Source organism: Chaetodon trifascialis, chromosome 18 (assembly GCF_039877785.1).
Source record: "Chaetodon trifascialis isolate fChaTrf1 chromosome 18, fChaTrf1.hap1, whole genome shotgun sequence".
Taxonomy (NCBI): Eukaryota; Metazoa; Chordata; class Actinopteri; order Chaetodontiformes; family Chaetodontidae; genus Chaetodon; species Chaetodon trifascialis.
Genome location: NC_092073.1, coordinates 4,024,810 through 4,048,838, shown reverse-complemented (window position 1 = coordinate 4,048,838; position 24,029 = coordinate 4,024,810). Strand labels below are relative to the sequence as shown.

The following is a 24,029-nucleotide window of genomic DNA, read 5'->3' as shown; positions in this document are numbered from 1 at the left end:
TCTACATACTGCCACCTGCTGGACTGGAGGGAAAGATAGCAAACACATCAAATAAGCAATTATGCCTGTTGTCAATTTATTTTTTTTTTAACTTATGTTGGCTAACCAAATCCTTTTGTTCCTGAAAATATGTTGTAGGCATACTTTTTCTTTCCCCTGAAAATCACGTTAATGGATCTCGTCCTTTTATAGACCTACAGTTGTTTTGACGGATGAATTCTTCTAGCTTTAAGTCACTGTAAACTGTACTTATTTGGAGCATTTGGAGCCAGAGAGGGACATTTTATTGAAGGTTACAATTTGGTCTCTGTAAACATAAAGGGATATCAGTTTCAAAGAGAAACAGCACACATATAGCGTACATCTTCAGTACTAACCAACACAACGCAAACGTGCCCAGTTCCGCTGACTAATTTTTTTTTTTCCTCAATAAACCACAATTACAATTACGCGCTCACTTGCCTCGGAACTTTCCGGCCATTTCCGCCATTGCATCGTCTTGCAAATTCACATTGCCTCCATTTTGCTGTCGTGTGTATATGTACGTGCACAGTGTCGGTGTGAACTGGAGCGACAACAGGACCCGAAAGCGGAGGCACTGAGAAATTTCTACAGAAATGGACGGGTAATATTTGATCAGCGATGCCAGCTACACCTCATTTGAATTATATTGATGTATTATAGAGTAAGGAGTATGTGAATGCGTCATTTTATGCAGAAGCACAGAAGGAATCGTATGCTTGTGTTAACGGGTTTCCATAGCCACGCGCTCTCTTCCATCAAGGAAGTGCCTGATGTTAGCATGGTAGTATAACTTAGCTAACGCCTGCTGTTTATCACATGAGCTGCATTGTTACTTGTCTTTGATAAAAATGCTTTGGTGTGGATGTCGGCGTCCAAGGGACACGTGAAAATAATGCTCCATAATGTTCTTCTCCATAATCGCATTTTGCGATAGGGTGCTAACGAAGCGGCTAGTGAAGTTTAGCAAACCGTTATGCTAACTAAACTACAGTAACGTTGATCCTTTGTGTTGTAGCGAGCTAGCAAGGGTTGGTTGACCGAGCGGTACCAGTAAATCGAATGTCAATGGACCTGCTGATGAATATGAGATGGATACTCGTGTTAAATCATTGTGTGCTAGCATGGCTTTAACAAACCCCTCTATTACCTAGCAAAGTTGTACGATGTTAAATTGCAAATACCATTGATATTACTTCATCAGTTATGTTATATTGAGTTAGCTATTAGGTGTCAAACACTGAATGAAACATTGAGTGTACAAGGGTGTGTCATTCAAAGACCGCAGGTTGACGATGCATTGAATGAAAGATGACCTGAACGTTAAAATGACGAATCATAAATGAACCCCTTTGGAAACGGGTAGCTGGAACAGCATAACACCAAGATACCAGATATGGTTAAGAATAGATGTTATACAGATATAGCTAAGAGATACAGTATACATACATATCATAACAGTAAGCTGCACGTAGAAGGGGGGAGTGTGTATTAACAGGTATCAGTAGTCATTTTCTATTCAGAATGAATCACTGGAAATGTACTAATATTCAGTTTGTGAACCATTTACAACCAACAGCTTTGGTTCTCAGTGTTAATCATAGTTTTGTTGAGCTTGTAGGTTGACTTAAGTAACTCACATTCGTTAATTAACTTTGCCATTTATTAGATATGTGATGCATAAAAACCCAATACACCCATATACACGTGTCTATACGTGTGTGTGTGTGTGTGTGTGTGTGTGTGTGTGTGTGTATAGAAGTTACTGTGTTCTGACCCGCATCTGATGCTCGTCTGACAGTATATTTTCTTTTTCATGTATTTTTATTTAGTTTGCATTTTGACCAAATAAAATTTGTTCTCTTTCAGCATCAGCGATGTTGCAGTTGGAGTGAAGGTGAGTTCTGCTTTGGTTTTTGCCTCGTGTTCACTACACAAATCACATGAGCCCGCCTTGGACACTGTAGGTGGGCTTTTTGTTGCATTATGAAACAACATGCACATTGTTATTGCTTGCATACCGCTGTGGTTGAACAAAGCAAAGTGCTTGAAATTAGAGAAATGACATAGGAACGTAGAAATTTCTTGCATTAACTCTGACTGCATAGGGTTTTTTCTCCATGCATTCCTACATAATTTGGTTCTTAAGTGATTGGTCACTCATATAACGCAGATTAAGCCACTTATTACAATCAATCATAGACTTCAGATTCCCCCCACCGCCATCACCTCGATAACTCATTAAGTCAGGGTCATCTTTTATATTTCATGTTGCTATTACTGTATCATACTTCTTCTTCTCACAGACTGGCACGCACCAAATGCAAAGAAGTCAGCACAGTAATCACATATCTGTCACTGGTCATTGCAACATGGTTGTACGCACTGCACTGATCCATTGTTTTGCAGTTTGGACGGATTGTGATTGATGGATGTGGCATCTGTAAGCATTTTTGTGGGAGTTTGTCGGCTGAATCAGTTATGTTTCTGGACAAACCAAAGACTTTTAGGGCGTTCAGCAGCTTTTGGAAGTTGTAGCACCACTTTCTTTTTTTCCAGCTGTGGCCATAACTGCAGAAGGCCAAGGTCCTCCAAAAAGGTGCATTGCTTTTGAGATAGTTAGAAACAGAAGAATAGAAATATAACCAGTCAAACTGCTTGCATGTAACTACAAGGGTGAGGCAGTAAATGTAACCATGATGTTCCTTCACCCCTCAGCCCTAGCTTCTCTTGGTACCACCACATGGACAGTGCTTTGACTGGTGTCCCAGTCTTAGCTAGCTCTGTCATTTTCATGCTTCAGTTCTGCTTTTTTACCCCATTATCAGTAGCATCAGTTATGTCATTATTTTCGTACTCCTGTCACCAAATCCCTCCAGCATCAAAGACACTGCTGCTCTGCACTAATCGTGACACTTAGGTGCTGCACCATCCTGTTAGTGTGGCAGTAAATTAATATCAACAAACTTTTTCGTCATGTCGGTATTTATTCATACGAACAGTGAGACAACAGTGCCATCATGAGGACAGACAGGAAAACACATTAGCCGTAACCAGTTGCATCCAGCATATGGTGGCAAATGTTTTCATAAGTTAGTTTTGTCGATTTAATTGGATAATGATTTGCACTTTACAATGTCAGAAAATAGTGAGAAGCACCTACGACAGGTTCCCAGAGCCTAGAGCGCTGTCTTCAAATTGAATGTTTTGTCCAATTAACACTTCAAAACTCAAAGATATTAAACTTCCTTTACACTGCACAGTCAGAAAGAAAGTCAGTCAATACTCAGATTTAAGACAGTGTATTTTTCTGACTTGTCAATTTGTTGGACTGATGATTTACATGATTCTACTGAAGAAAAATAAAAGTCTAACATGTAGAGCTGTCTTATGAGGATTATGCTGTATTCTTAACCTTTTATAACACAGTAAATATCCATAAAATCAATAAAAAATCTATAAAGATTAGTTGCCATTTCATTTTAAACTTTTTTTTCAACATTGCACTGTACTGTAATGCCTGAACAATCAGATTTCTTTAAACTATTTGCTGTGAACTTTCATATAGCATGAGAATGGCTTTAAAGAAATGGGTCGGGCTTGTATCCCCACTGATCACCAAACAAACCCGTTTTCTTGTGTAAGCGCATTGTTGTTCTGGCTACCTAACTTGATTTGTTGAGTGCTCACTGCATTTTTGTCTGTACAAAACAAAGTTAAAGTCCAATCTCGAAGGGAAACGGAAAAGTCATAAAATGCTGATTCCTCTGATATGGTGGGTCTTTGCCATCCTGTTTATTTTATCAATATTTCAGTGTCATAGACAGAACAGAGAGGTTTTCCAGCTGTTGGGAGAGAAATCCTTCTTATAGCTTGTGTACTGTGTGCTCACACTTTGGCCCCAGTCAGGCAACTTTATTACCCATTCAATTTATTTGTGTCATGTTGCTGTGGCAGGGCCTGCAACATCTAGTTTATCGTAACCATAAAGAATGTTAGTGACAAAAGAACAATTGGTTCAAATTCAGTCAGACAGAAACAAGGAGGGGTGTATGAAGCTATTATAAAGTTGTGTGTGTAATAGGTCCCTAGCCAGGTTCCTCTTCATCCCATCAGTCAGGTTTAAGAGCACAGGGTGCCCATCAGCCCCAGCAAGCCCTCTGGGACCTAGTATAGCTCAGGAAGAAATGACACATCTTGACATCTTAAATTCAGCAAGATTAAACCCACACCAGAAAAGGAGCCAGACCACTCTTCTGCTGTTTTATGTCCCTTTCCACCTACTCCTCTGCCCTCCTTTCCTTACTTTAAACTGTCTTTAGAGACCCCTGTTTTATTGTTGTCTTTGAGGGCCTGTCTGGAAAATGGTAGTAGTTTTCCGTATTATTTCACAACCACGCCTGACCGTCTTGTTTGTCCCTTTTTCCACAGAGAGGATCAGACGAGCTGAGTATGTACAACAGTCCCAACTCTGGCATGAGCAGTATCAGTGGTGAGTTCGTTCCGACCACCCCTGAATAGGGATGGGCTTGACGGAATTTGCATGAAGCCATTTGATCAGTAGTGACAGACGGCATCAAAAAGAAGGATTAATAGGTGTTTGAAAAGTGAAACAGGCTGCGTGAGTTGAACCGTTCTCTCATGGGAGCTATTTAATGTCAGAATAACATCACGCTCCTCAGTAGGTGGGCACCCACACACCACAGCATGTGATTGGAACAGACATAGCGGACACCACAGCATGTCAATGCCTCCTCACTGTTGAGAAGGTATCAGAAGCATCTCAGTGAAAATTGTAGAATTATGGATGACTGAAAGAACTGTTCAGTCTGCCACAAAGAGGAGATGGATGAAGTTAGGCTATTAAACGCTCTGCCAACAACATAAGAACAATGTTAAAGGCGTACACCAGGGTTTTGTGAGATCTTTAATCAAAGTACCAGTCTACCATCGCTACACAACACCCCCATCCAAGCTAATGTAACCCCAGGGGCCTGTCTAATAAAGTGAGATAAAGATTCTCAGACTGCATTTAGATCGGTAGCTTCACTATCAGCCATTGGTGATCCTGAATAACCAGCCTTGCAGAGGTGGATGAACTGCTCTTTAAATGTGGGTTTTCACAGTCTTTCTTGGAGCTCTCAAAAAACAAAGAAGGATTTGTAGCAGATAAACTCGTAACACTGAACATGACGAGGCCAGGTGTTGTGATATAAAACAGAACTATTGATCGTTTTGTATAGTTTGACTGCTAATGACTGCTGTGTGTATTCTCAATATACTGTCCAGTGTTTCCCCTACCATTGTACAGGCCCCAGGAGACCCCCCGGCAGGCCAAAAAAAAAAAAAATCAATATGCCAAAAATAAGCCACCTATCCATTCATTCATACATCAATAATCATTTACATGTAGGAGCGCCTCTGTGCAGCGCAACGTGAGTCAACCTGCTTCCTAGTAACGATGTGAGTACCGCTGCTGAGAGCGCGGGCATATTTTATGGGATGTTTAAGGTTTGTAGCTAGCCAACTATGGCGCTGCCAAAGAAAAGAAAAAATATTGCGGGCGACAGACAACTTTCCCATACTTTAACACGTAGCAGGGTATTTTTTGCAAAACGGATATTTTGGCCCCTCCGTTTTCAAAAATGACATCGTGCACACAACGTCGTTTTCAAAAATGTTGTTGACATGAACACGGATAAACATGCATCATAACTATGCCAAACCTATGGGCACGAGTGTTAGAGTTGGGCGGTATCCAAATTTTGATACCGTCGAACTTTCCCCACATTTTCCCGGGGTAGACGGTATTACCGTGACTAATTAAAAATCACTTTGCAGGGCAGCGTGACATGCGTGCAGTTCAGATGGTCAATGCTCACGTGAAAAAGCACCAGTCCTAACTTGTAGCATACCAGAATGACAGGGAGAAACTCAGTTAAAAGCCTCCTCACTGTGCGACGAAAACTCTGCGAGCTAGCAACCAAAGAGTAGCAGAAAAAAAACTTTGCTAAATTATAAAGTATGTTTTACCTTTGCTGTTTTGTGGTCAAAAGTTATATTCCAGCCCGAAAAAACGTTGCTAATGTCTCCTCCTATGCATTTTGTTCTTTTACGAGAGCTAAAAACAATAGCAAGCAGAAAAAGGCTGAAAAAGTGTTTTCAACAGAGGAGTTTCTCCGTGTGCTTGGAGATAATGGTACTCTGCCCAGATGCGCCCATATGAGCGTCTGGACATACCTGTTTCAAAACACCTGTAAAACTGCTCCGGTTCTTTTTGTAGCATGTACTTTTGCGCAGTCACCTTTTTCTTGAGTAAAAATTCAACCAGATACATTGAACGGAGTGGACTTAATTTTTGATATGACATGCTACAATTACGTTCGACCCCTATAGACCTATATGCGCAGCATTTTTTTAATGACGGTAATGAAACTGATACCGTTGCTATTTTTAGATACCCCAGGATACCTTATTACCTGATTACCGCCCAATCCTAGCGAGTGTAAACATAGGTCACTCACATGACGTTAAGTATTCAGTCGCATGTTGTGACGTTTCAGAACCTAAAACGCTGTTTAACCCTGTTTACATGGCGACAAATAACCAGCGTTTTCAGAAATCTCCACTTTGGCTGGAGTTTTTAAAAATCATTTTCCATGAGAAAAAACTCTGTTTGCGTGTAAACGAGAGGCCAAACCGCATGAAAACATATGCATTTTCCCTTAGTGTGTTTTCTGCCAGACTCTGGAGCCAAGGAAAATAGATGAAGGGAGAGTAACTGAGGCAACTCTAAAAAAAAATGACAGGTGCAGGTGAGATGGAAGAAAGTGGGGCCGATTGCAGTGGAGAGGGGGGTTGCTCGAGGACTATTACTGCCGGCCGCTATCCGACGGGTGACCATGGGTCGGGTCCGACTGGTAACCCAGTCAAAAAAAAAACAGCTAAACACAGAACATCTGGCTGGGATTCCGAATAGCTTAATAACCATAACTATACAGCCCTTGGTTGTACCACACTCCTCATGGTAAAATTCCAATTTGTTGTTTAGCTTATATTTTTGTTCTGATTGAGCTTCTTTTTTTTTGGTGAGCAGTAATGATGACACAGACAATAGGCTAGTTTTCCACTAGAACCACTAAGGGGTCATTTTTCCCCAGGCATGTCCAGTCAAATGAATGTAACTCTGTTGAATAAAAAACTTCTATGTTTAATGTTTGTTAAATTTTTAAATTATTTATAACTGATAGAATCTCAATTATGTCTAGGAAATTCCCCTATCACAAAGCCTTGGTGAAGTTCCTCTCTAAACCGAGAAAAATCAAGTGCAGCACAGAACAATGCACACTGTGTGGTTGAAGTGCCAGTGTGTAATCAAGCATGTTCCATTTGTATGCAATAAATGCACCTTATTAAGTCACCCTCTCCTTGTGATCTTTAACACCGTCTGGGTGAACAAAAATTTGAATGCAAATATAATAACTGCAGAATTGCAGACTGCTTGCGGTGCCACCTGACTTAATCCAAGTGTGCCAATACACCATCCCACGCGTCTCGTCTCTTTAGGGTTTTTGTCTGTGGGTGCCACCAGACCTGAAAAAAAATTATAGGGGAAACGCTGCTGTCAATGTTTATATTGCGATTATTCATTGACTTATCATTACTCTAAAGAAAGCATTCTTGAGATGAATGTATTTGAGCAGTGCAAAATGTTGGTAACTTTGTAACCTTGTAAATGCTTTAAGAAATTGCCATGTACTCTGTCATAAGCACACAGTGACCATGCATTCCAACATGGCCTCTGCATGTTCCATACATACAGTTTTACGTCAGTGTTTAGTGCTCAGACAAATTGTTTTGAATTAGATGCCATGGAGACAAGTGTGACCTGAACTGTATGATTGGTTCGAAATCGATTCGTGAATTACGTTATTGAACAAGAGATGGGTATCCTGGGCCAGCTGTTTAAGCTGTAATTAGCAGCCTTTTGAGTTGTGGGGCACATATTTGTGCCCCAAAAGAAATATCTTAGAATTGAAGGGATAAAACTCCTCATCCTAACTGAAACAACAGTTTTCATAAAAGGTACATAAATAACGTCACTGTGCACATAAGCTGCCACAGTCAGTCCTACCTGTGTGAGTGGTCTGCATCTGCAATTATGCATTCACATGGGACCCCCCCCCCCCCCCAAAAAAAAAAAAAAAAAAAAAAAAAACACCCAAACAAGCTAAGATGACAGAGGGCTGTTGTAGAATTGAGTGTTTAAATAGTGGAGGCTAACCAGTAGTGGATTTTTGGAGGCCAATATAACCATAGTTTGTGGCAGAAAAAGATAATAAATGGGTGGATATCAACCCCTCCATCCCCTTGCAGAAAATTCAACTTTATGGATAACTGTTGAATTGATCATCTTAGTCAAAGTAATAGATATCTAAATCAATAAATCTGCAGCTGAACATCAAACTCAAAGAAATAAATTGAATTACAAATGTCAATTACTTCAATATAGGTAACAGCCAAAAACACATTTGATATATTAAACATATGTAGCTATTAGCTATGTTTTTTAACTTAATCTATTATAATCTACATGAATAATTTAACTTGCAACGGGGGAAAAGGGTACAGCATTTGTTTACCTAAAGTCTCGCACCGGGCATCGACCAAACCCCAACTAACTCACCTGTGTTTCATCAAAATGACATATTTAGAGGTTTTTCCATGAAAACATTGCCCCTTGTAATGAATTGGCTTAGATGTCACACTACACCTTTACCATCATGTAGTATGTGCATATCTAAGCAGTACCCACTTCTATCTCCACCAGCCCTCTGCTGCTCGCCCGCAGCAGCAACTCTGCTCATCAGACACACAAACAGCAGCTATCTGACAAACTGTTTTGAGTAATGTCTGTCATAACTTTCTTTGTCCACCTCCCCCCAGTCATCTCCTGTCAGTATTTGACTTGAATCATCTTATAGCTTCGCTGGCAAATTCTGGCTAACATTATCCGACACACTGCAGATGTTTTTGGACACAGTCAAAAGATAAAACACAAAAAATAAGCTCACCAGTTGACCAACATGCTGGCTCATACATGCTGTGTCCCCATTGTTACTCCACAAGAAAACAATCATTTAAAGTTCTGTGACAGCTGCTTTATTGGCATCTGCCGTATACACCACAAACTCCATGCACAACGAATGTGACTTCCAGTTTCTTCACAGTAAAAGTCCCCACTTCCTACTAATAGGTAATGATGTATAATCTCACACAGCCTGCAGGATGTATTGCAACCAGTAGAAAAATATTAGTTCCTGTTACTTAACTCGCTCTCTTAAAAAATAAAATAAATGGCATTTATTACCTGTAGTCAACCAGAGCCTTGCGACCTCCTTTTTGAACACACATTGGATGAAACACAACAGAACAATGACACAAGTCATGTTTTGAGTTTTGATAAGTTCTTTGATGCTGCTTATTTGCAGACAACAAGTCTTTTCTCAGTTACAGACTTTGTTTACTTCAGTGCCTCAACCAGCTGGTGTTTACTGGTGTCCGTAACATTTGTTTCTACCTGTAGGTTCTCTAAAGCGCCTGCAACATTAGTGGGGTCAATATGCAAGTTTCATCAGTTTTTGTGTTTCCCTTTGGCTTTGTGTGCATGACGGACATATTTTCACTTTTCTCAATCTTAGATAATGTACCCTAATGCATGATCCTTTAGACATGAATGATAACTCCCGGTCGTTTCCACTCCAATGGCCAATCCGCTTGCTTGTTAGTTCACTTGTCTCCAGTTTCAAATTTTTCATCTGTGTGACGTAGTTGTTTCAGCATTGCTCTCTGATGCATTGATGTGTTTTACCACCCAGTCACTTTTTGTCGTGCCCTACAGCTGAGGGTTTATTGGTTAAATCTACATGGGGTAGTTTTTACTGTATCCTTGCCACATTCTGTATCTTTACTCCCCGAACTCTTTAGAAGTCTCTGTAGTCTTTTAGTGGAAACTTGACCAAATTGTTTATGAAGCTTTAACAAGATTTTCTGTTTTGTTGCTGTGCTAATTGTGTCTGAGATTGTCAGTCTTTCATCCTCACACCAGCTTTCTTCATACTCATTGTCTTTTCCATTTGAAGTGCCATTATCTGCAGTTGCCAAGACCTGGTCACCCTATTGAATGTTCTATTTTTAATTGTCCATAATGTTCACACAGTAATGACCAGAAATTGTGAAGTCAAGTTTCACAGGCAACAGTTCCAAGCAGTGGAATGTCGATAAAGAATCGACAAATGTGTGTTTTAGTTTTCTTCAAGTCATACAACGCACTCTAGCCCAGTCCAGTGATGTGCCTATTTAATCCTGTCTATGAGCATGCAGTGTTGATAACTGCTGAACCAAAACACTCTTCAGTCAGCTTGACCTGCTCACCTTTATATGGACAGTCCTTGGCCCAGTGAAATGTGGATTGACAGAGAAAACTTTGATCTGTGAGTTTGAAAACACTGCATCAGAGGTCCCAGTTGTACCGAATTGGTTATAAAGTCCGCAATGGATGCACGTAGGTATGTCATAGTCTGATTGAAGTTTGAATCTTTTTCTTCCTTGAGAAAACGATTGTCAAGGTTTGTAGGTACAGTGTTCATACCAGTCTTTATATTCAAATTATCTACTGTTATTTCCATCACTGAGGCTCTTGCTCTTTCGAACAGCGCTAATTGCACTTGCGATTTGGACCTTAACTCTCGTCTAAATTGCGACTTCATTCTTCCAAATGTCATATGATTCCCCTTCGTTTAAATTTGATGGGACTCTGTAGTTGCTACCATCCTCTGCTACTAATGTTACTCAACAAAAAAAAAAAAAAAACATTTCTTAAAGTTTTTCAACACCTGCTTTATTGTTAACCACCATGTTCACAAGGAACACCATGTGCAATAACAAACATCACTTCTTGTGCCTTCACAATAAAAGTTCCCACTTCCTACTAGGGCTGGGCGATATGGCTGAAAACTCTATCACGATATAAGTGTTTTATATTGGTTGATATCGATAATTATTGATATTTTTTATGACCTATTTAAAATAAGGACCGGGAGAAAAATACATTCAATTTAAACATTTTTATTTTAAATTGAACCTTCCTCTGATTATAATCCCCTCAGCTATAAAGGCAGAAAGGAAAGGAAATGTCAACACAACCATGGAAAACACTCAAATAATAAATGTAAAAAGTGTAAAAATGTAAACAGAGAGAAACCCGAGACCTTTTTTCTGCAGGTTTAGTGCAGGAAGTTCACAAACCGATTCGCCGTCTGCTGAATAAAATGTTTTCAGATATGTGCAGTGTTTTGGAAACATAGCAGAAACTGAGGTAGACTTGACTGCCTAGACATATGAACAACTTTAGTCACTCTTCTTACTCTAAACATACATGAACTATTCAATTATATTCTTAATTCAAGTGTTTTTTGTTTTTTGTTTTTTGTTTTTTTTTTTAAAGCACATGTAAGAGATGTTTATAGCCTGGCTTCTCCTCAGTGCTCAGTGAAGCATGTCTTTAGCTATATGATATGCTGCTGCCTCCGTTACGTCTTTGTGCCTTTTAGATGATTTGTCATCAGGCACTGAAGCAGATACCTCTGCATGGTGGTCAGCTGCTTGTGCGGTGGTGCTGTGGTTGGCGGACGTTGGCGAATGCGGCTGCGCTCCAAAGAGTGAGCGCGGCTAAGGTGGTTAAATAAGTTTTTGGTGTTACCGGTCTTGGTGGGGACGACAGTCTTGCATAAGTTACAGACCACATTGGTCTGACTACGATCCGACTTATAAAATCCAAAAAACTGCCATACTGGCGAGCTGACTTTCCCTGTTTTATCGACAATTTCTTCGCTCGCTGCAGCGCTCACTTTCTATTTCTCATCTCACTCCTCACGGAGCATCAAACACGAGACCAGATGGCACAATCAAACTTGATAATGTTACATGATTGGCGTGTTAGCGTGTCTCTCTCACTGATTAGCGATTGCTCCCTACGTTGCTCGGTTATCTGAGAGTGAGTGCCTTTATTCATGCAACCAACCTCGCTTCGCAACTACAGGTTTTTTCCGACAAAGAAAAAAAAATTATCGAATGTTTTATCGAACGCATTTTTTATTGATATTGATGACGTGTCTATGCGAGACATATCGCTATCGTTTTTATTGCCCAGCCCTACTTCCTACTAATACGTGATAGTGTATCATTTCACACAAGCCATTATTTGGCTAACAGAATATATTGCAACCAGTATGTAACCCTGGCTTCCGTCTTTGATCCTAAAATCTCTGGGATTTGTAGAAATAATAAGCCTTAAGTGTCATTTAATAGTCTACATTTGAATTGATGGGGTCTTAATAGGGATTCTGCTTCATTCATTCCCTACTCCTACTTAATGGTTTGTTCTGAGGTTACATCACACATCATTTGTGCATACTGTATATATTATATTTTCTCTGCAGAGATGAAAATATAAAAGACAGTTAATGCAAACAAACCCATTTGTACTCCTCACCCAATGAGAATCGGTAAGAGAATCGATAAGGAATCGGATCGATAAGCAAAATCGATAATGGAATTGTTAAATTCTTAGCAATTCCCATCCCTTAATCATCACATGAAAGCCATCACACATAAACCACAAAATATCGCCAGCTTTATCCTTTAAATTGTGGGTCCTGTCATTGCATTAATTAGCACAGTTGATCAGTTTATGTGTTAACATTCTAGATGGGGCTTCCAATGGCAGTGACAGTAAAAAGCTGAGGGTGGAGGAGGCCCCACCGTCTCGTGTTCTTCACATCAGGAAACTGCCCAACGAGGCCTCTGAGACTGAAGTCATTGCCCTTGGCTTGCCTTTCGGCAAAGTCACCAATATCCTCACACTGAAGGGAAAGAACCAGGTAAGTGGAGGGAATGGATGTTTTTGTAAGAAACACCAAAAGAAATGTTAGGCTCCAGTTTTACACACCACAGATTGATCTCTGAAGAACAGTGGTCAAATCTTGTTTCATTTTCTTGACTTGCTGAAGTCCAAGTGTCGCACTGGTACTTTGGACTTGGGCACTCAAGCTATATTGAAATGCCTCTGAAACATGCCCACATGTCCATACAAAGGCCTGTAGTCTGACTGCTCAGGGGGGCTGAAGGAGGTATTTGGTATTCGTTCCCTAATGTTCTGTCAAGTGCAGTTGCATTGTTCTCCTCACAGTACCGACGTCAGTGTGTCAGCTAGTTTTGATCAATCGGTAGCTGCCTCATCTCAACATTCGGACAACTTCGTCTGTGCTAGTCTGATAAACTTTTTGTTGTTCCCACAGTGATTAATTCCAGTTCACTTGGGTGAACATTTTGCAGCACTGACCTCTGGATAGATGTTATGTAGTCGGGCCTGTTAATTCATCTGTTACTTGCAGGATATGTAAAATAACTTAACATAATTCAATGAAAATAAACAGAATGCTTTTCCAAATTTAGTGGAAACGATAAGGAAATAACTTGAATGACAGCAAGGTGTTTATCAGAGCGTTATTTTCTTTTTTTGCCCAGGCATTCTTGGAGATGGGAACGGAGGAGGCAGCAATCACCATGGTTAACTACTACACCACTGTAACTCCTCATGTCCGCAATGTCCCCGTCTTTATTCAGTACTCCAATCACAAAGAACTCAAAACTGATGCTGGCAATCAGGTTGGTAGAGTCTCACCAACGGACCACCTTATTTGGAAAATTCTGTTAGAAGTATGCAGGTATTCATTGACTAAAACAGTTCATTTCATTAAAGAATACACTGTCATTTGGACCAAAGCCAGTATATAGCTGTTGCTCTCATGCCTTATTAGTACTTGGTTGAGAACTAGTGCTTTTTGTGTGGCTGTCATAATACTTTCATATTCTCATTTGAGGTGTAGGACTTTTAATGAATGAATGAATAGGTAGTAAAATGGGTCACCATCTTGTCTGTTGAACTCCATTTTTGAAAGATTGTGACTAACAGCTTGTATTTGGCCATAGCGGACACAGGCAGTGCTTCAGGCGGTGTCGGCAGTCCAGTCTGGTGGGTCACCAAGCTCTGACGTACAGGAGGCTCTCGCTGCAGCTTCCAGTCCTGTGCTGCGGATTATCATCGACAACATGTTCTACCCTGTAACGCTGGATGTATTGCAACAGGCAGGCAACAGTTGTTGTGACCCCACACAGTAACAAATATATACTGTGTGTTTGTTCATATAGTTTGGATTTTCTTTCTGTATTTCTAAACTTTGTACTTTCTTTGTTTTGGTGACAGATTTTCTCCAAGTTCGGCACAGTAATGAAGATAATCACATTCACCAAGAACAATCAGTTCCAGGCCCTTCTGCAGTTCAGTGATCCTGTCAATGCACAGCAGGCCAAACTGGTAAGAGGTTCTTTACCAGGAAGCCCAGAGTTCATCCTGCTCATGTTAAGCATATTTATTACTATTGATTTTTTTTTTTTTTTATATTTTACTTTGCCAGGCGCTGGATGGCCAAAACATCTATAATTCATGTTGCACGCTGCGGATCGACTTCTCCAAGCTGGTCAACCTAAACGTCAAATACAACAATGATAAGAGTCGTGACTACACACGGCCCGAGCTGCCTGCTGGTGACGGCCAACCCAGCCTTGACCCCACAGTGGCTGCTGCCTTCAGCAAAGACTCCAGCTCCCTCCTCGGTAAGATCCCAGGTAGATCACATTTTTATTTCTCTTCCTTTTACCTTGTGGTTGTTGTTAAGTTGAGAGTTTCAGTCTTATTAAAAGTTGCACCGCGCTCAATGTTGTAATGCCGCGGTGTAGTGGAATATCTGCTCTCCATTCCATGATTCTCTTGTCTACTTCTTACCAGGAGCCCTGAATCCTCTGAGTGCAGCAGCAGCAGCTGCTGCTGCTGCTGGGAGAGTGGCTCTAGCTGGACAGACGGGGTCCAGTGGGGTCCTGCTTGTCAGCAACCTCAACGAAGAGGTCAGTAACACATCTACACACAAACACACATGCACCAGTTAGATGGATCATCTAAGGCTCAAAGTATACCACTCCTGCCCTCAACCTTCAACCCTCTGTTTTTGTTTTTTGTGTTTTTTTGCTGGTTGTGGCCAGTTGTCCTTCATGTGCTACCATTTCCATTTTATTGTCTTGTGTATGTCATAGAGGGAAGCTTACATTAAGAATGTCCATGAAGGAATTTTTTGTACATATTTGACCTGAGAACTCAACTTGAATGACTTGAACTAAGCCACTTCATTTGTCTTATTTAACGAAGAGTTCTGTGATCTTTGATAATTCAGTTTTTATGTAAGTATTAGAAAGCAGAGAGCAACAACTTTTCTGTGAGATCCTGTAAGAATGAGAGGGTGGTTTTGTGCACCCATAGATTTGTTAGAGCTTACCGTTTTCCCAAAATATCTGTCTTTTGTCAGGCTGATACACTCTGAGCCATGGAAACTCGTCCATATCCATAGAAAATCTGTCATTTTTGAGGTATTCATAGAACAGAGTAGCTGTGAGGTTGTGTGCAGTTTCATTTATGGTGTTTGTTCTGATAATCACTGAAGTGGCCCAGGGCACAATTGATGTTCCACCTTGGGAATCCAAACCTTTGTAGAAGAGATGGACTGGACCTCTTGTTATTCCACCTGGTTTTTATATGAAGCAAAAAATTTTTTGTCTAACCTTTTTCTTTGTTGTATTTTCTAGTGTCGTTTACATGCCCAGAGCCTTGCTGTTGTTTTTATTTTCCCCCTTTTGGTCAAGACCCATTATGTCCCTGTAAGAGAGAGGGGATTTGCCGTTTCTGTCACCAGACCAAAACCCCTCCCCTCTTTCCTTCTCCAGTGTTCTGCCTTTCCCTCTCTTGTCAAACTGATCTAACTCGGCTAACTGTCTCTCTTCTGTTTTTCTCTAAGCTCTCCTCACCTTTCCTCAGCTCATATGAAAGCTCATATGAAATCATTCTGTGGTCTCCTAACCTGTGTTTCACCTCTGGGAACAAATACCTGCCTCTTTGAGACGCTTGCTCGCTATCTGTTCTCCCTCTTCTTTCTCCTTAAACTGTGACTTAAATAGCATCTAATTTCTTACCTAATGTCTCTGTCTCTTTCCTCATCAGTCCGTTCTCTCTGGCTGTAAATGAATGTGTCATACATACCGGAACCTTTGACAGTATCTCAACCATTCAAACCTGAACCCCTGATGTTAAGATACTGTGCTTAAACTTTCTTTAGCCTCTTGGACTTGTGTGAACACCACATTTTACTCAAGTGGCCTTCACATCAACTCTTGCATGCCAAACTGTTCTGCTTAACAAAAAGTGAACTGCATGGTCTCTTAACTAATTTTTCCCCCTCAGCTTCTCACACTTCTGTAGTACCATTCTCCCTCGCTGAAAGATTGTAGATCTTCAGATTTCCTACCTGCTGCATGTTGTTTTTATCCCATGGTTATGACTTTATATTGCTGATTTTATTATGATTTTGACATGAATGTACCTTTACTCCATGCTTGTCCAGGGTGAAAGACGTTTTGGCACAAGTTATTTGCTGTATTTTGACTAAAGAAAACATTGATCCAAGCCATTATTTCTGACCAAACTACCTGCATTATTCCAGTGTACTGACCTATATTTTATTTTTTGTCCCCCCCCTCACTTTTTAATTTTTTATTTTTACCCCACTTTGCATTTGCCTCCCCATCCATCTCCCCCCTCTCATCTCTCTCTCTACTCCTACCCTCCTTCTTTCTCCCCTTCATTCTTCCTGCCTCCCCCTCCACTCTGTGTGCTGATGGGGGACTTTTAACCCCTCAAATCACCCCTTCTTCCTCCACCTCCTCCTCCCACATTAACCCCCCCAACAAAAAAAAATAAATAAAACTCCATGACTCTCTTCCGCCGCCTGCTCCCCTCCATGACCCACCACCTCCATCACTCTGCGGGGGGGGAACAAAACCACCATTCCTCCTACCTACCTCCGTTCTGGATCGATCTGTCCATCTCTACCTCCGCTCCGCTCCGACTCTTCTACCTCTCTACCTGTCTCACGCTGCTTGTTGCTCTTCTCTCCCTCTAAAGATGGTTACGCCCCAAAGTCTGTTTACCCTCTTCGGTATGTTATCGTTAGCTTTCTCTCTCTCTCTCTCTCTCTCTCTCTCTCTCTCTCTCTCTCTCCCTCTCTCTCTCTCTCTCTCTCTCTCTCTCTCTCTCTCTCTCTCTCTCCCTCTCTCTCTCTCTCTCTCTCTCTCCTACCTTCTTTCTGTTTGTTCTATTTCCATTCTATCTTTGAGACATTTGTCATTATTATTATTATTATTATTATTATTATTATTATTATTATTATTATTATTATTATTATTATTATTGTTGTTATTACAAGCTTATTTGTATTGGTTTGCACACAGTAGCTTGTGTGGCAATATGTAGTACATTTTGGCCCCCTGTCTATTGGTTTGGGTTAATGTTCATTATTTTGGCCTAAAATTCACTACATAGTAACCTGTTAATGCACGGTTAAGTCATTATTTTTGCATGCAGTTTTTATTTATAGCCACCTGACACAGCTTGATAACTTATCTGTTTAGAGGGTGTCTCTTCTCTCTTTACCTGTTCCTTCTACACACCTCTCACTCTTAAGTCTACTGTAAATTTCTTGTATTTGACTCTTCTATTCTCCTCTCTTTGTTTCTTGTCCTTAAATATCCTTGTCTCCATTGTTAACTTTTTGTTTTTCTAACTGTCTGCTTTCTCTCCACTTCACCTTTTCTCCTCCTGCCTGCCTGTGGTTCTAATGCAGGAGTGTATGGTGATGTCCAGAGGGTGAAAATTCTTTACAATAAGAAGGACAGCGCTCTGATTCAGATGTCAGATGCCAACCAGGCCCAGCTAGGTGAGCAGATCACATAAACCATCCTGTAAAACTGTACACCTGTTGAGTGCTACTATTATTTTAGTGTTTTATTTGCAATTCAACCGCAAAGTTGATCTTTATCTACAAAACTGGACCAATAAATTTTAAGTCACGTTTAATGATGATAACTACATTTTTGGAGTACTTCTCATTACTGAGTCATTGCATTCAAAAGTGTAGTATATTTACCAATGACAGCTATCAATGGTAATTATGACATTATGAAGTACTGGTAAATCATGTCTGTCAGTTAAAGGTGAAGATATCCGATACAGTATCGTGTATTTAAGCCTGTTAATTCTATGTCACTTTGGCTATGGGGGTAACATTAGCCAAAATGATGAGCTAGCTAGACAAACTGACGAGATGCTGATTAAGATGATGACCTTTTAAATATGGCTGTGCTTAAACGTCTAACATTATGACTTATTTACTATCCGTTAGTGTCAGCTGTAAGTGCTTTTTAACCAGCATGTACAAGGCTGGAAAACAACATGCGTGGTCAGCTTTTTCTGGGTTGTTTGTTGACTCACACTTGGCACAGTCTTTTAAAAAAAAAAAAAACAAACAAACAAAAAAAAACAGCATCACATCTTTCGCTTAATTTCGAAAAAATCGAATTATGAAATGCCTGCTAACAGCATTGATTCTGCATGACGAGCCATTTTATGTTTCATGGGAGACAAATTCTCAGTGCTGTGTTCTGGATGAAATCCCATCGTGGCTTGGTGTTCTCTATTGTAGTATCCATCATTTGTATCCAAATGAAAGTTAAATATTTTCCACCCCACCAAATTGAAATGTTGAACCTGTTACCACTCCCAAATAGATTGACAGTTCTTTACCAGACTCTGCTGTCTTTCAATCGGTAAAAAAATGGCTGTAGTTGCTACAGCATGGCTACTTCACTGCTCCTGTTTGCTGTGTGATAAGTGAAAGGAGTGGGACTTCATAAAGAGCGGTCATTACCTAGTGTGACCAGCTTAATGGATGTATACAAAGATTTTCTCTTTTACAGCAAGTTTCCATGAACATATCATTATTCCCATGTCAGATGATGTGAACAATAAGCACTTTTTCTCATTTCATTGGTATGGATACAGTTTCAACTATGTAGTGGTTTACATTTTTGTGTCTCCTGCCAGCCACAGCCGTGACCAGAGGCATAATGTCTTCAAGTTATTCGCCTGTCCTAATCTTAGGAATGGGGTATCTCACAAACACCTTGAGGGAATTTCTTAAAATGTGGCACGAACAGTCACTTGGACTCTCACATGAACTGATCAGATTTTGGTGGTCAAAGGTCACTGTGACCACACAAAACATGTTTTTAGCCATAACTCAAGAATTTAGTTTTATGCAAATTAATAATAGAAAAAAAAAAACAACAACACACAAATGTCTCATAGGCTAAAATGATGAATTGATGACATTTTATATCCAAAAGGTCACCGTGACATCATAATGTTAGGCTTAAATACTTTTGTGGCTACCATAACTCAGGAACAAAAGGGGAGATTGTGACTGTATATTATATTGGGTCAGATGCTGAATTGGTGACACTAATGGGTGAAACTCTGGTGACTGTATAGATCTTCTGTGCTTCTCAGGTTGAGGATTTATGTGATTCATATGATTGTTATTGCACCATGTGATGAAGCTGTCAATCAGTCCTCAGTACTTATCTGTGAAAATAGTCTCTACTTGAAGACAGAATATTCCACACTGGAAATCATTCACTTTAATTACATGTCAATGTAGTGATAACTTACAGTTCACCAGAAAATACACTTAATACCTTTTATTAGATTCCTTCAAAGTCTTCATTACATCTATTATAGAAGTCTCAACAAATATGGATGTAATCTGCAACTTAACTGGTTGGTGGATGCAGACAACCGCAAAGCGAAGTTAGTCGAGCCAGTGATTACCACAGCAGATTGCAGTATTCTCACCATCTTCCTTTTTTTCCCACGACCAAAGCAATGAGCCACTTGAATGGCCAAAAGATGTATGGGAAGATAATCCGTGTGACGCTGTCCAAGCACCAAACTGTTGCGCTGCCTCGTGATGGTCTGGATGACCAGGGCCTGACCAAGGACTACGCCAACTCCCCACTTCATCGCTTCAAGAAACCAGGCTCCAAGAACTTCCAGAACATCTTCCCACCATCTGCTACCCTCCATCTCTCCAACATCCCGTAAGTACCAGGAGAGTCAGCATAGGATCAGTCAGTTCTGTTTTTAGATGCCGCGTCTCAAATATTCCACGACATACCTGCAGGTAGACTGTGAATTCCAGAATTCTTTGAAACATAGAACTCTCAGATTCAAGACTGTTGGAGGACCAGACTGAATACACCTTTTTCAGAGCAGATGTGTTGGCTTGCCACTGCAGTGTCATTTTGCAATGTAGTTGCAGTAGTTTATTTTACTTGTGCAAAAACAAAACTTTGAATTTATTCATTTTATCTCCCCAGAAATGGGTATTGGGCAGGGGGCATACTAAATTATTGAACATATATATCACACTAACCTCCGTAAAGCTGGTTTTCCAGGTTTGGCTGTGATGGTCTTGAGCAGAAGCGAGCCTTTGCAAAAGAACTGCTCACAGTAGCAGGTCATTGCTGTGCAGCTCAATGATTTCATGTAGGTTGTCAGGCTCATCAGCTGGTTCCACATTTAACACTGAATATGTTCAGTTCCTTCAGTTTACATCTGAAACCTCTCACCAAATGCCTCACTCTGCAGCATATTCAGATGTCATAGCAGGCTGTTGTTCTTGCAGAGTGTGGAAATGCAGTGTTTCCTCTTTCTCATTGCACTTGCCACAGGTTTAATTTCACCTCAGGTGTTTTCACATGTGAAAGCAGAGAGCTGAGAAGCTGGCTGGAGCTTGAGGTTCAGCTCTAAGAGGTACTTGGTAATGTCCACCCTGAAGGCAGCTCCACAGCAGCAACAAAGCCTTCCTTCATAAATTCTCCTTCTGGTCCTCATTTTGAGAACTTGCTCTTCGAACAATGTGTCTGTCAGACTGCAGTACTTTAAAAGCTACTTGTTGGACACCCAAAGTCTCCTAAAGACTGTCAGTTTTAAGCAAGCACGTATCATCCAGGTTAGCGTGTTTCAAGGTGTAATGATGTTCAAAATTAGACTTTCACGAGCATGTCCTCCACAAACTAACCAATGCTAGTTTGCTCTTTACTTCAGCAAAAAAATATTATTTGCCATGATGCAGGTCATCATGACATGTGACTGCTACGTGCGTGTTGCATTGCGGGACCACTCGAAAGGATGCCTTAATCTGTTTTATGTTATAGCCATTTATCACTGGAAAAAAGTAATTGCAGTAAAGCAATTTTTTTAATGTAGCTTCTTTGTATTAATGAATTGCCTTACAGGTCACATCAAATCAAGCCAGAGGGTCCCCACCCCTTTCGCAATCCCATATTGTCTTTGTCTTTTGTTTGTCTCTGCAAAACCTTGACTGAAAGTTGAACTGGTATCACTGGGCTCATTGGCTGCCAGTGCCTTCAGGCTCACTGAAGTGGCACTGAGTGGGACCCCCACTCAGTGTGTAGTACGACAGCATAAAAGAGATAGAAGCTTAAAAAAATACACGGGGATGACATTTTTCTAAATATGGAGAACTGTAAATTTATTAACATTAGCTTGTGCACAAGAACATCCATGTGACAACATGCACAGGTGGTTAACTGACAAGATAATGGAGGGGATTTTGAGAGAGAGAGATTTTGAAAATTTACTATATATAATTGCAACATTTCAAATCAGAAACTTTGACCTTGTTACGCTGGATAATCCACAGACCTCACTGTCAGTGATTTTAGAACTACCTTGTGGGAAATAAGAGCAAGTCTCCATGACAGGAAAATCTGATTGTGCGATGGCATGTCTGAAATTCCTTCCTGGCCGTAATATGTGACCTTTATTTTCATAGACAAGATGTGACTGAGGATGACCTGCGACTACTCTTCTCCAATGCCGGAGGCACTGTGAAAGCTTTCAAGTTTTTCCAGTACGTACACCTATCCCAGCAGGAAGCTAAGACACATGTACCCACTGAATGGGATGCAGATCCATAATAGGATCTATCTTGGATAACTTAGTGATTCTCTGGTTTAGCATCGTTAATGTTTATGTGTACACCAGCAAGTTTGTTTCCTGTGGCACTTACTACTGTGTCATTTTTCAGGGATCGTAAAATGGCTCTGATCCAGATGTCAACAGTGGAGGAGGCCATCCAGGCCTTGATTGACCTTCACAATTACAACATGGGAGGCAACCAGCACCTGAGAGTCTCTTTCTCAAAGTCCACCATTTAAGAATGGAACCCACACACCACTGACAGTACCAGGGTTTACTGTCAGAAACCTTTCAGACTGTGTCTGGACACTGGGGGGGGACCACATTGATTGAATCAGTTTTGTTATTGGGGTTTTGTTCATCCTGTCATTCCTTGAGAGAGACTGAAACCTTTGACTTTTGACTTTTTTTAAAGAGACAAAAACTATGTTGCAGATACTGAATCCTCCTAGCTATTCGTACCTGTACCTCTGTATTTTTATGTCAAACAAAATATTGACATGATTGATTGTCCCCCTGTATGATAGTTTGATGTAGATCATGTTTAATTCTTGTTTTAGTTGAAAAGATACAGTAATTATGTGCCTTACTTGACAACATCAACTGTTTCTACAGCTGGACATGTTCATTAATTACCCTCCTATGCTTGAGGGGCACATTGGTATTGGATGTTTTTGGGGGTTAGTGAGAATGCAAGCTGTTTATCATCCTCTAGACATTATTACAGGTTTTGAATCTCTGCCATCAATCAGGCATAGGTTTTTAGTTTTGATTCATAATATTTTCCTTTTTAGGTTAGCAGCAGGAGAGGATATTCCTGAAGCAACATTTAGGTTTTTACAGCAGCCTGTGACAGGCGGTTTAACTTGAATTCCATAATTCCACAAGTGTGTTCAGGGCAAGATTGTTCTCCCCCAGTTTTGATTTTCCATAATGTCACATATCATTACGTGACTTGTGGCTAAGTATTTCTTTATGTGTGTTTTTGAAGCCTTCCATTGTCCATAGCAGTGAGGTGTAATTGTCCGTGACGATGGTTTTCTAAGCATGTATAGTCAATGATAGGATCTCACATCAGAAAGTGTTGCATGCTGTGGAAGCAGTTAGAAGATGAGTCCACTGTGATTTCATTGTCATGTGACAGTTTACTCGAGAGGGCTACTCAGTTGGACCAAAGTTTCTGTGCCTTTAGTGTTCCTTTAGTTCAGTTAACAAAAGATAAATCTTTGATAACACTGAAATGTTGCATTACAGGGAAAAATGCTCCGAATTTTAAGTGATGAATTTTTCCCCTTTTTTTATTACCCAACAGAACCTCTTCACTTGAGGTGTTTGATCAGAAATAATAGTTATGTATATTTTTTTTTCTTCCAAGTCCAATTTTATACAGCTCAAAATGTAAGGATTTGCTATAGTTCTGAAGAGGCACAATTAAAGGATGGATTATTTTCTAACAAGGGGAGGTGCGGCTTGGTTTCATGCTTTTTGAGTTTTCCCTCTTGTGGTCTCTCTCGTGTATTCTGCATTACATCTGTAGCATGCCTAATAAAACTATTCTGTAGCTCTGCATTCACCTCCTCTGTCTCTCTTCTCTGTTCTGTCTGCTCCGCTCGCCTCTGAAACCATCTCCAGTCCCAGGGTGGGAAGGAAGCCAAAATTTATTTTGGAGCCACTTGAAAATGAGCACTAATAAGCCAGATTGAGCCCTCTGATGGTACTAATTCAAAAGACAAGAAGTACATTTTGTTGATGTGTTTCCCACCCTGCCAACTGACACAGTCTATTCCTTTGATGTCTTGCTCTTTTTTCCTCTGGTAGTTGCCTGTTTTCTTGTCAGTCTCTAAGGGCCTCTGCTCTCCTAACAATCTATCTGATCTACTCAACTTGCTCTCACACCTTTATCAATCACATACATGTCCTTAGCTGTAATTTTCCAAGCTTT

General features: G+C 40.4%; 1 protein-coding gene across 4 annotated transcripts; it reads left to right on the top strand.

Moving 5' to 3' along the window:
- The first annotated feature begins 480 nt into the window (after positions 1-480).
- ptbp2a (polypyrimidine tract binding protein 2a) lies at positions 481-23,656 on the top strand. 4 transcript variants are annotated; one of them, XM_070985675.1, is made up of 14 exons: positions 481-625; positions 1,891-1,918; positions 4,453-4,471; positions 12,790-12,962; positions 13,609-13,749; positions 14,074-14,229; positions 14,348-14,458; positions 14,559-14,769; positions 14,930-15,045; positions 17,150-17,183; positions 17,868-17,960; positions 19,965-20,181; positions 21,942-22,019; positions 22,197-23,656. In XM_070985675.1, exons 1-14 carry the CDS (start codon positions 618-620, stop codon positions 22,324-22,326), a joined length of 1,515 nt encoding a protein of 504 aa, XP_070841776.1. In that variant the 5' UTR covers positions 481-617; the 3' UTR covers positions 22,327-23,656. The 4 variants fall into 4 exon arrangements, with proteins under 4 accessions (XP_070841776.1, XP_070841775.1, XP_070841773.1 ...); XM_070985674.1 differs by having other exon boundaries at positions 488-625; positions 4,453-4,513; positions 14,559-14,757; XM_070985672.1 differs by having other exon boundaries at positions 490-625; positions 4,453-4,513.
- The last annotated feature ends 373 nt before the right edge of the window (positions 23,657-24,029 follow it).